Source organism: Lissotriton helveticus, chromosome 7, assembly GCF_964261635.1.
Source record: "Lissotriton helveticus chromosome 7, aLisHel1.1, whole genome shotgun sequence".
In the NCBI taxonomy this organism is placed as follows: Eukaryota; Metazoa; Chordata; class Amphibia; order Caudata; family Salamandridae; genus Lissotriton; species Lissotriton helveticus.
The window spans coordinates 1,870,573,569-1,870,586,906 of NC_136068.1; the positions used below are offsets into that span (position 1 = coordinate 1,870,573,569).

At 41.8% G+C, this 13,338-nt stretch overlaps 1 protein-coding gene across 1 annotated transcript; it reads left to right on the plus strand.

The window, feature by feature from the left end:
- Positions 1-11,517: 11,517 nt before the first annotated feature.
- On the plus strand, positions 11,518-12,450 carry LOC144769812 (olfactory receptor 1L4-like). The gene has a single exon (XM_078653999.1). It carries the CDS (start codon positions 11,518-11,520, stop codon positions 12,448-12,450), a length of 933 nt encoding a protein of 310 aa, XP_078510125.1.
- Positions 12,451-13,338: the final 888 nt, after the last annotated feature.

Below are 13,338 nucleotides of genomic sequence, written 5' to 3' on the forward strand. Positions count from 1 at the left end.
AACTGAAAACAGGAAAGCCTATGTATGTAACATCTAAATATTTGCTGTAAAGATGAAAACTATGGTGAATGTCTTATGTGGTTAAATCTAACAACTCTCTTCAAATAAAGTTTTCAGGTTTACAAGCTTTTTGATGAGGCAGAAACTTACGCTTCTCTGATTTTCTGCCGAAGGTATTTGTCAGTACTCACCTTATAAATAATTCACAGTATACGAGTTAGTAGGCTGGTCATTAGAAAGCACAGGCATTAGGTTTAAGTGTCTACATGAAACCTGCAGTTTTTCCTGCATGTTGGGTGCTTATCAAGTTCATTTTTCTCATGTATATAGTCTCACGAAAATGTCTTCATAAAGCCATGTCAATATGGAAAAGTTGCACTTTCTAGCTGTGATGACCGTTATCATGGGTACCACCTGCACAGGCACCATAGCAACATGCCTCAGAAATTCAGGTGTAAGTCTACCTTCATTTGCTCAAACAAAAAATCATGAAACCTGACATTGAACACGTCTAAAGTTTATTAGACATAACCCTTCTTTTCCGGTTTAAAACCAATTTCATATGAAGACTACTGTTGATCACATTCTCTCCTCCATTAATTTTTGGCAAGTAGAAATATCACCATGAAAGGTTGACAACGTTAGACTGTTGATAAAACAAAAGTTTATTTTAGAGGAGGAAAGCCAAGCAACAAAAATAATTAAATTGAGGAATGAAAGCGTATTGTAAACATGTGGTACACAAATCGCGACTGACCTACTAAAAACTACCATTAGCAAAAAAGGATGCTTCATGACAAGAACAGAGGAACAAGTTTAATTACAAAACACCAACTGAAGACTGCATTTGAATATAAAGGTGATGGCATGATACACAAACACATGAGTTCTTCATGCTCTGATGAATGTTCAACCTCCTGTGCTTGCTGTTGAGGTACAATTGGAGGCTGTGGAGGATTGGTTGGTGACTCTGATCCACAAACTTTTGATCAAGAAGATCTATGCCCTATTTTTGCCAGAATTTTAGTGAATGTCACAGAGGGTGCTTGGTTTCTCTGGTAAGGACTTTCTGGTTCTGCAGCACAACAAAAACTTGCTGTTGAGGGCACTAGTTGTTGTCATGAAGGAGTCCATCTTTGCACCCATTCAATTGGCTAAGGCCTCGTGTCCTTGATACAAGGACTGGATGGAGGTATTGATGGCTCATGCCTGAGTAAAGACATCACTGGTGCATGATGTAGAAGGCTTTTCTTGATCGTTATTCTGCGTCATAACACCAGCAATGTCAGCTAAGGAGGCATCACTCCAATGAAGCCATGAATGGGTGTCTCATACTACTTCTACCAACCCCTAATTGGGGCTCGGACACCTCTGGACTCCTTCTAGGGTGCCCAGTAATGTATCTATCCCCAACCTGACTGTTTCCACCATACCCTACTGAATCCCTACAACTCTCTGCTGAAATCTTATTTGTGGGTCATCAGGATCCTCACCGGAGGTATGAGGACTTGCTATATTGTTTCTCTTCCAACAGCAGGATCACTACCACCCACACAGTGCTGAAAACATGGCCTGATGACTACATCATACATTTCAGGATACCCACCAACCAAGCCACCCCATCAGAAAAACCCAAAGCACTATTATTTTATTTTATTTTTTTGCAGAGTTTTATATAGCGCAAACTTGACCTGAATCGGGTATCAAAGTGCTTTACATAGCACCAGCTACGTTACATGAGGACACACACCTAATTTTTGTAAGGCACGGGGAGAGTAAGTGATTTGCCCAGAATCACAGGAAGTTTATCAAGAAACTGGGGCAAAGTATCAGAACAAAACACTACAGGAATGACCACCCAACCACGCTGGGAACCTCAATATTGACACCAAGGTCTTCAATTGATGGCTCACGGGCTGTGCCAACCACACCACTCTCACCAATAACATCAACCCCAAAATCAGCAAACAACTGATTTGGTAGATGAACCAAGAGCCACTGCATACAACTTAAGAGAAAATGGAGACTCAATAGAAAAAGCACTGCAAGATCCATATGCAAAGCCGCCCTCAAGCTCTACCACCAACAACTAAGAGTTGCAAAGAAAAAGTCCTCTGATTCTCAGACTTAAAGCCACCCCCAATCAATGGCAAAGACATCTTCACCATCATCAAGGTGGTCTCAAACCCTGCAGTTGCCAATAACATCATTCTATCTCAAGCAATCTGCAACGACATTTGAAACGATTGCCAAGATCTAGAACAATTTGATCCACAGCATACTGATATGAGCTCCCAGCAGGTCACTTCCCTAAACGCCAAACAGTCGATAAGCAACAGCAAGACCCTCTCGAATGATGACACCACCGCCCTGATGAATACCATGTACTCAAAAGCCAAACTCAGATTCATGCATCCATTTCACCTACAACCTTGGAAGAGCCATCATCTGCTCTGCAATCACCGCTCCCATCGACACCTCCATAACCACTATCAACTTCCTATTCTGCCGGGAAAATGAAGAAGTCACCACCCTATTAAAGAAACCAACATCGGACCCTAAAACCCTCAGTAGCAACAGACTTATCTTTCTCCTGCCTTTCCCAGTTAATTCCATGGAGAAAGCAATCAATACCCAACTCGCAGACCTCCCAGAACTTAATCATGTCCTATACAGCTCTCAATCTTCCTTTCGCATCAACCACAGGAGAGAACCAGCCCTCATTACAGCCACCAATGACATCAGAGGAACCCTTCAATGAGGAGAAATGGACGCACGCATCCTCCTCAACATCTCTGCAACTTTCAATATGTTCTCATGCAAATCAGTCATCAGAAAGCTTCAACACTTGGGTATCTGTGGACTGGCCCTCAAATGGATATCCTATTTTATCACAGACTTCCCACTACACCTCAGAACCCAATACACTCATCTGTGGAGTCCCTCAGGGATCATTGCTCAGCTCAACACTCTTCAACGCTACACGACACCACTCGCGGACATTGTCAGTACCCACAGCATCAACATTGTAGCCTACACTGATGACATATAGTCTATCATACTGTCTAATCAGCAGTTTGAATGCAAACTTCACCACCTGCATAAGGAACATCGCTGCGTGGATGAAAAACTACTGTCTTCAGCTCAACACAGACAAAACCGAAGTCCTAGTCTTCTGCGACAATCACTCTCCAGGGATGCCCACCCACCACTGTGGACCAGGCCAAGGACTTCTAGATCATCCTGGACACCAACCTCTCCATAGGCAGACAGAATAATACTATCACCTCAGCATGCTTCCACATCCTGCGAATGCTAAGCAAAATGTTGAAGTGGATCCCACTTATCACCAGGCAAACTTTCACCCAGCCTCTTATCACAAGTAGACTAGACTATGGAAACACCCTCTACATTTGAATCCCAACTCATGTCCCATGTAGGTCTGGGCAGAGCTCGCAGAGTTTCGATTGGTGAAATTCCACGCAGTTACTGATATACTCCTCAAGGTTTAAGATTCCCCGGAGTTCTGTGAGTGAATGGAGTACAAAACTATGCTGCTAGACTCCAGATTGAAGGTACAACATGAATGATGCTGTCTTCCAGATAGGGCTGGGCATAGAGTCTGCTCTCCTGCTAGACTCCAGAGCAGAGGGTAGGACACTGGTGTTTGAGTTCCTTCTGTGACCCAGCTAGGAGAGGACCAAGCATGCCGCAGTGCTGTTGAGAAAACTTCACACCTCGTCTTCTGCTGCCACATGCACAAACACCTACATGCTGTGCCTCTGCTAAGCTGGGCATGCTGGTGAGTTCATCCTCTAATTTAGGACCATACCACCCCGTTTTTCACCATCTTTCCCCTTCGGTGTTAGCATACCTTAGAAGTGCTGGCTGGCATGATGGGTTTTGAGGGGCTGTAGTCATGGGAAGCTGGTCAGACTTCCTCCAATCTTCACTACAAACTTTACAGGATGACAAACAGAAGAGGCAGCATAGCGGTCCCAATGCCACTGCTACAGAAGTTGTGTCACATGAAACTGAGCGCTCAAGTCAGAGGTGTCGATGAAGCGGCAGGCATATTAGGTGTGTAGGAACTCCACTTCAGTGAGGTGTGAGGTTAAAACATGCCCAAAATTATACAATGATGAAAAAGGGCTATAAATGTGACCAAAAAGGTTTGCTTCCTGAAAGAGATTTGAAACCACACCAGTTCTGCCAACAGCTGACTGAGGTGACAGGAACCTAAAGTGGTTTGTTTATTTGCTGCAGGCCGCCATGCTCCAGAAGCAAAAGTGTGCACCCTTCGATCTGAGCCCTCACTCCAAACACTCCAATCTGTGATGTCTGTGGAGCACCTTGGTCTCTAGCCTGCTGCTGACGCTACAACCCTTGCAATGTAGTAGAAGCTTAGGAGTAACTTTACATCTGCAGGGGCAGCTAAGACAGAGCCATGTCAGGCATGCTAGTACTGTGTGGAGCTTCCATCCAAAACAACTAAATGGAAGGGAACCTGCATATGCCATCTTCCTCTCCTGACTGGGTCTGCCAAGACTGGGTAATGTTCAGGCAGACCGCTTTTCCACACGATTACCTAGGTCGTGTTATACTTTCCAACAAGTTTTATTTCAGGCCAACCAATAACGGCTTTTTGCCACAGGTATGCTGCTTTTTGGACTCTACGTGGTCAGATTCTCAATGTAAACCCTGACATACACTTACCCGGCATGCAGTGTTTTGTAGGATAACAAGGATGGACTAGCAGACGGTGCCACAGATGACATGGTGCTCTGCTAATAAGTAGCTATACTGTATACTGGAGACACTTTCTGCCAGTGACAGCTTCTTTTAATGGCAGTCTCTTACCTTGCACTCGGGGAGGAATCTGCTCATTTGGGCTTAAAATCCGCTCTCGGGTTGGACATCTGCCCCGAGCATGGAGATTCCACTCCAGGTGCCAAGGGGAATCTTCGCACTCGAGGGGTGGGGGGGGCAAGATTCCACCCTGAGTGCGGAAGCTCCAGAGTGTGCAGTGTGCATGTAAAGATACTACTCATTACTTACGTTTGCCAATACTGAAAAGTACTAAAGTTAGACCTTTGGTCTAACCTTAGACCAAAAATCTAAGTTTACCTTTGTGAATCAGGCCCTCAGGTTGCATGGTGAGCAAAAGAATTATGGATTGGAGTGCAACTCCATGCAATTGCCTGTGGTTAACGTATTATAAGCAGCCTCCCATCACCTTTGGCGTGGTTCTTGTACCACCCCAAGTAGCATGGGTATGCCTATATGTGGGTATAAGACTCACTGTGTCACTGGAAGCAAGCTGCACCTTTGTGAATAGTCGTAATCTCAAGACTTTTGGTCTAAGTTTATCCTTCTGAATTGGGCCCACTGTTCGGACCCAGCCATATGCAAATCATCCTTGCCCCTGTTTCTTACGGGAGCAGTCTAGCCCAAACTGCCTAGCCATTTCTTCCCTGAAGAGGAGCAAAAGAAACCCAGGGCCGGTTTTGCCCTAGTTATGGGCTCATCAGCCGGGTACAGCTTGGTTCCAGTGACACACTGAGCATGGGTCCCATGTCTGAGCATACCTATGCCACTTAGGGCAGTACATAAAACACACAAAATGTGATGGGAGGCTGCTTGCAATAAGTCCAACCACTGGCATTCACTCAGGGTAGCACTCCAACCCTTCATTATTTTGCTCATCATGCCACCTCAGGATAGATCCTGTCATATGCAAATCATGTACAGCTGGCTTGCTGCACCTAACCGTGTCTTGTGATAGGTTGTGTTATGGAGCGTTATGCTGAAACTACAACCTTGGTTATGCTGCATGTTGCATCTCTCTCCTTGTATCATGGTGTGCTGTGTAGTAAATAGGATGCATCCATGATGCACAAAAGTCAAGTAACGAAGATCAAAATATTCTCATGCAACACAGCTCTGTGTGAGTCTTAGTGAATCTAGGCCCAGGTGTTTGTCCTCCCAAGGTATGCAGGGGCAAACTGTGATCTTCCTTCTGGGAACAATAGTATGGAAGGTAAATAAGTATAGTTTCAATCTTTCTTTACTGTTTTGGTAATATACGGCCCGGATGTACAAAAATGTTTTGTGGTTGCAAACCCTGTGATTCTTAACATTACAAGGTTACTGACCACAAAATGGCTATTTGGTATGTATGAAACTTATGATGTGGTTTGGAAAAACATCTGTAACTCACATAATGAGTTTGCATCTCACAACAAATCACATTTCGGAAAGGGTGTGAAATATGCATTCCTTCCTAACTGCAATTCAGTATTGTATGTAACAGTGATTGTGGTTGCGAACTATTGATCATCTACTGACATCTCAAAGGAGGTGGTAACTGATTTGCCCATTGGAAGGTGTTACTTGGGATGTCTTCTACTCTGTTAATGATGTTGGTTGTCTCAGAGGAAACAGGCAGTGACCACAGGACCACTGCCTGCTCTCCTTGATGTTTTCTCAAAGGGAAACCTTCGCCCGGGACTGGTTCCTTTAATGAAAATGGGCTCCTGAAAATAATCCCAATTTCTGATGCAATCACATATATGGGGGTCTGCTGCTCCTTGCAGGCCACCATTCTTGAGATAGCAGCCAATAGCAGGGGGTCACAAATAGGGATCTGCCTAGTTAATATTTTTTAAGAAGATAATTCTGTATCCTCCTATGACTGGACATTTTGTGATGCCCCGTATTAGTACGTAGATTCCATCACAAAATTAAAGAGGCTTTGAATGTTGGGGACAATTTGCAAACTTTTTGCACTTCTTTGCACCATATATTGTGATGTATCCTAATGCTAGGACATATCGGTCCAAATTAATTTCACAGCAGACTATATCATGATCTGGAACTCATTCTGGCTAAAAAGTACCACTTCAGGTTGCGAAATTACAAATTGTCGTTCCTTTGGACCGTGTCTAACCCCTGTTGATAGCATTACAAATTGCTCTCTGAATGAAAGACAGCTGCAAGATACCCACATTCTCATTGTGTGAAATCAAAAGAGTGTAACCACTGCTAAAATATTTTTCACATCCTCCATGATTCCCCAATCATAAGTGAACACTTAAAATAAAAAAACATTAAATAAAAACAACTTATTGGAAAATAATATTTCTTTCAGCTTAGAAGTAAACATAGATTACCGAATGTTCATAAATTGAATAGTTTTTTTAACATTTGCCCAATCGGTCAACCACTGCCAACAAATATAATAACAATTGTACCTTTATTTTCAGTGTCTTTAATTCCATGACTTGAAGCGTTCCTGTATGGATGGAAAAACAAAATCTGAGCATGAATGAAGACTTCCTAGTGGTTGGATTTTCTGATCTTCCACAGCTGCAAATTCCACTATTTTTAGTGTTTTTACTGATTTACCTATTTACTTTTTTGGGGAATGTTTTGATCATGATAACAATTTACTCAAATTCACATTTGCACACACCTATGTATTTCTTCCTGACAGATTTGTCCTTTCTAGATTTCAGTTACACCTTGGTAATTTTTCCTAAGATGCTGTGCTACTTCTTTATGAAAGGTACTCATGTTTCTCTCACTGAATGCCAATGGTGAAGTAACTAACCCATTTAACATCACGCGGGGCACCCGCCAGGGTTGCCCTCTCTCTCCCCTCCTATTCGACATATATTCAGCCATTTGCTCAGCAGCTACGTGACAACTGTAACATCAAGCCTTTTAACTTTGAGGGATGGGAGAAGAAGGTATCCCTGTATGCGAATGATGTCCTTGTTTTCACCTCTGAACTCCGCTCGGCTTTTCCAGCTATAATTGCTTTGGCCCAGGATTATGGTAACGTGTCTGGGTATGAAATCAATGCCTCAAAGACTGACATCATGGTCTGGAACGACCCTGAGCCTGTGGCAGGGGCTCAGTTGAGTTCTGTTTTACGTTACCTGGGCCTAAATATATATAACGATATAAACGAAATAGTTCCATCAAATTTTTCGTTCATTGCTAAGGAGTGTCGTAGATTGATGAAATCATGGTCTTCGCTTCCTTTATCTTTATTGGGCAGAGCCAACTTAATTAAAATGTCTATTCTCCCTAAAGTTTATTTTTTGTTTAATACCATCCCTCTTTTTTTTAACCCTCTATGATAGCCAAACTTCAAAGCGATATAAGTTCTTTTATTTGGAATGACCACATCCCTAGAATAGCTTGGAAGAAACTAAGGCGCCGTAGGGAAAAGGGTGGTTTGGTCTGATATCCAGCTATATGCGTGGGCTTTTCAATTCTCTCATGCCAGGATGTTGCTAAAATCACCCATTAACTCTGCCTGTGGGTATATGTTTGCAGCACTGCTTAGAGGGGAAAAAATAGCTGAGCATGCATTTTTGTTTAAGTTTGGCGACCCCAAGTTTTTTAAGAAAATAAAACTGAAGGTATTGCGAGATATATCAAAAACATGGGTGAAACGTAGGCGCTCCTTAAAACTTGATTTTTTCTCTGGTAGATCTCCACTCTGGAACTCACCTGGTTCCCCGAGTTGGCTTCTGGATGGTTTCGCAGCACCTCTAAGAGAGGCAGGATTGGAGGAGTGGGGGGACCTCTTTGTGGAGGGTAGCTTACTCCCATGGGAGGTGTTATTCTCTAGGATAGGGCCAGGGCTCTCCAGGTTTAAATACCTGCAGATACGAAGCTGGGCACACTCACAGGTTCCTGCTAAGGGCAGATTTTTGTTAGGGGGTAATAGCAACATGGTCTCCCTCTTAATCGACAAGCCTCAAACAAAGAAAGAGGTTTCATTCTGGTACAGCCTACTACTGGAGGAGGTTGATATTGAGTTTCATCTGCCCGACACACTGTGGGCCGCACACATTACGAATCAAAATGTGGAGAACCTGTGGTTTGAGTCCTTTAAGATCTTGTGGAATATAGTGAAACCATTGTGGTTACGCCAAAACCACCTTTTTACCCTACATACGGCATATTATTCGCCCGAGAGGCTCTCAAAGTTTCCACACAACTCAGCAGTGGCATGCCCTAAATGTGGTCTGGTGGCGGCTTCTGATCTACACATGTTTTATGATTGCCCTTTGTTACTTTCTTTTTGGAATGCGGTCTGTCTTACACTCACTACCGCCTTAGGTTCCCAAGCCCGGCTATGTCCCGCTCTTATAATCTTTGGGGTTGCACCAGAATTTCAGGGTTCATCAAAGAACTTACTCTTTTTTGGAATCTTGTTAGCCAGAAGGGAAATTTGTAAGAAGTGGAAAGACCCGTTACCCCCCTCCCTGCAGGACTGGCGCATTTCAGTGCTACAAACATCAAAAATGGACCTACTAAGATCAGGCAATCCAGATAAGAGAAACTTTTGGTCTTTACTACACTGGCCATAGTTGAGTATGATGGATTGGAGTGCTACTCCAAGCAATTGCCTGTGGTTTAACGTATTAAAAGCATCCTCCCATCACCTTTGTTGTGCTTCTTTTACCACCCCAAGTGGCATGGGTATGCCTAGATGTGGCTTAAAGACTCACTGTGTCACTGGAACCAATCTGCACCTTTGTGAATACCGAAAGTCGTAATATCAAGAATTTTGATCTAAGTTTATCCTTGTGGATTGGGCCCACTGTTCAGACCCAGCCATAAGCAAAACATCCTTGTCCCTGTTTCTTGCAGGAGCAGTCTAGCCCAAACTGCCTAGCCAGTTCTTCCCTTAAGCGGAGCAAAAGAAACCCAGGGCCGGTTTTGCCCTATTTATGGGCTCATCAGCTGGGTACAGCTTGGTTCCAGTGACTCACTGAGCATGGGTCCCATGTCTGAGCACACCTATGCCACTTAGGGCGTTACATAAAACACAAAAAAATGTGATAAGAGGCTGCTTGCAATAAGTCCAACCACTGGCAATCACTCAGGGTAGCACTCCAACCCATCATTCTTTTGCTCATCATGCCACCTCAGGATAGACCCAGTCATATGCAAATTATTTACAGCTGACTTGCTGCACCTAATCTTGTCATGTGATAGGTTGTGTTATGGAGCGTTACGCTGAAACTACAACCTTGGTTATGCTTGCATAATGGTGTGCTGTGTAGTAAATAGGGGGCATCCAGGATGCACAAAAGTCAAGTAATGAAGATCAAAATATTCTCATGCAAAGCAGTTCTGCGTGAGTCTTAGTGAATCTAGGCCCAGATGTTTGTTCTCCCAAGGTATGCAGGGGCAAACTGTGAACTTTCTTCTGGGAACAATAGAATCAAAGGTAATTAAGTATAGTTTCAATCTTTGTTTACTGTTTCGGGAATATATGGCCCCAATGTACGATGAAGCTTTGTGGTTGCAAACCCTGTGATTCTTAAAATTACAAGGTTACTGACCACAAAATGGCTATTTGGTATGTATGAAACTTATGATGTGGTTTGGAAAAACATCTGTAACTCACACAATGAGTGTGCCATCTCACAACAAATCCCATTTTGGAAGGGGTGAGAAATATGCATTCTTTCCTGACTGCAATTCAGTATTGTGTGTAACAGTAATTGTTGTTGCAACTATTGATCAGCTACTGACATCTCAAAGGAGATGGTAACTGTTTTGCCCATTGGAAAGTGTTACTTGGGATGTCTTCTACTCTGTTAATTGTGTTGGCGGTCTCAAAGGAAACAGGCAGTGACCCACAGGACCACTGCCTGCTCTCCTTGATGTTTTCCCAAAGGGAAACCTTCGCCCGGGACTGGTTACTTTAATGAAAATGGGCTCCTGAAAATAATCCCAATTTCTGATGCAATCACATATACGGGGGTCTGCTGCTCCTTGCAGGCCACCATTCTTGAGATAGCAGCCAATAACAGGGGGTCACAAATAGGGATCTCCCTAGTTAATATTTTTTAAGAAGATAATTCTGTATCCTCCAATGACTGGACATGTTGTGATGCCCCGTATTAGTACGTAGATTCCATCACAAAATTAAAGAGGCTTTGAATGTTGGGGACAATTTGCAAATTTTTTGCACTTCTTTGCACCATATATTGTGGTGGATCCTAATGCTAGGACATGTCGGTCCAAATTAATTTCACAGCAGACTATATCATGATCTGCAACTCATTCTGGCTAAAAAGTACCACTTCAGGTTGCGAAATTACAAATTGTCATTCCTTTGGACCGTGTCTAACCCCTGTTGATAGCAGTACAAATTGCTCTCTAAATGAAAGACAGCTGCAAGATGCCCACATTCTCTTTGTGTGAAATCTAAAGAGTGTAACCACTGCTAAAATAGTTTTCACATCCTCCATGATTCCCCAATCATAAGTGAACACTTAAAATAAAAAACATTAAATAAAAACAACTTATTCCAAAATTTATATTTATTTCAACTTAGAAGTAAACATAAGTTACTGAATGTTCATAAATTGAATTGTTTTTTAACATTTACCCAATCGGTCAACCATTGCCAACAAATATAATAACAATTGTACCTTTATTTTCAGTGTCTTTAATTCCATGACTTGAAGCATTCCTGTATGGATGGAAAAACAAAATCTGAGCATGAATGAAGACTTCCTAGTGGTTGGATTTTCTGATCTTCCACAGCTGCAAATTCCACTATTTTTAGTGTTTTTGCTGATTTACCTATTTACTTTTTTGGGGAATGTTTTGATCATGATAACAATTTACTCAAATTCACATTTGCACACACCTATGTATTTCTTCCTGACAGATTTGTCCTTTCTAGATTTCAGTTACACCTTGGTAATTTTTCCTAAGATGCTGTGCTACTTCTTTATGAAAGGTACTCATGTTTCTCTCACTGAATGCCTGATTCAGTTGTATTTTTTCATGGGTATAGCCTCCGTAGAGTTCCTGCTCCTTACCATCATGGCTTATGATAGGTATGTGGCAATTTGCAATCCATTTCATTACATGACCATCATGAAGAAGGCTGTATGCATGAGACTGGCAGTTGGAAGCTGGGGAGCTGGTCTTCTAAATGCAATTCCACATATTGTTCTAATGTCCCGGCTCTCCTTCTGCAAATCCCACACAATTAATCACTTCTTTTGTGATATGACAGCCCTTTTACAGATCTCTTGCACTAACACTGTTATAATTGATACACTTAACTACATCAATGGATTTGTAATAGCAATTATGTCCTTTATTTTAATCATTATATCTTATAGCAAAATAACCTCCTCAATCCTAAAAATGAAGTCTAAGGTCGGCCAACACAAAGCTTTCTCCACATGTGCCTCCCACCTCACTGTGGTTATGTTATACTATGGATCTGTAGTATTTACCTACATGCGACCAACCTCATCTTATTCAATGTCAGAGAGTAAGATATCATCTTTGGCATACGTTGCTATTACCCCTTTGTGCAACCCTATTATATACAGTCTGAAAAACACAGAGTTAAAAAATGCTCTGCTAAAGAGAAAAGCACAGCATCAAGTTTAAATACAAGAACTTTGCATTTTTCAATGCTAGCAACAACCCACGGTATGGTACCAAAATGTTGTTATCAGAATATCATCGGACATAAATATTAAAACCTTAATATAGTTTATCAAAATATCAACTCATTTAAGTTCATAGAAAATATACAAAATCTTAAAGAAAGATTATTTGTCTGTAGCCAATATTGTGACGTAGAAAGCCAGTTAACATCCATTAGACACCAATCTTCTGCTGAAAGCATATAAGATTAAATATACATCTGGATTTTGTTGATAACATGCTGAGTACAGTGACTTCTGTTGTACTTGAACTTTGTTGTTAAGCCTTGTAAATTCAATTAAATTGAGCGTCTCTAACTATACAATTATTAATAAGGACTAATTTAAAATAGGAAAAGCTACCAGACAGGATTGCTTTGGTACTTTACATGTGGCAATAGCAACGTTTGACACTCTTTGTCTTGATAAACATATGCTCAATCATTTCTATGTGTTAAGTATAAAAAGTGGAAAGGTTATGAAAGTCATATGCAGTAGTTGGCTTTGTTTGGAATTAAGTCATGACGATTGCATGAGGATAAAACCAAAGCCCAACTCAAATATGTTCTCTGTCTCTCAGTCTGCCTCATTTTTCTTAGAATACTGAGTTGTTGTAGAGTTGGCTTATTAAAGTATTTGTAATTATGTATTAAGCTGGACTACCTGTTTGTTGTTGTAATGGTTCCTACTCTTTGTTCCTTATTTCATTATTGTGTGGTCACCTTAGAATCCATACCTCTTCTCTGTAAATAGTTTGCTTCTCAAGGTATGCCTTTGAGCTCCTTTTTGTAGCTTGCCTTTTTAAAGTTTTCATTGCAAGATGATTCATTAGGAGCTGATTGTGGAGTGT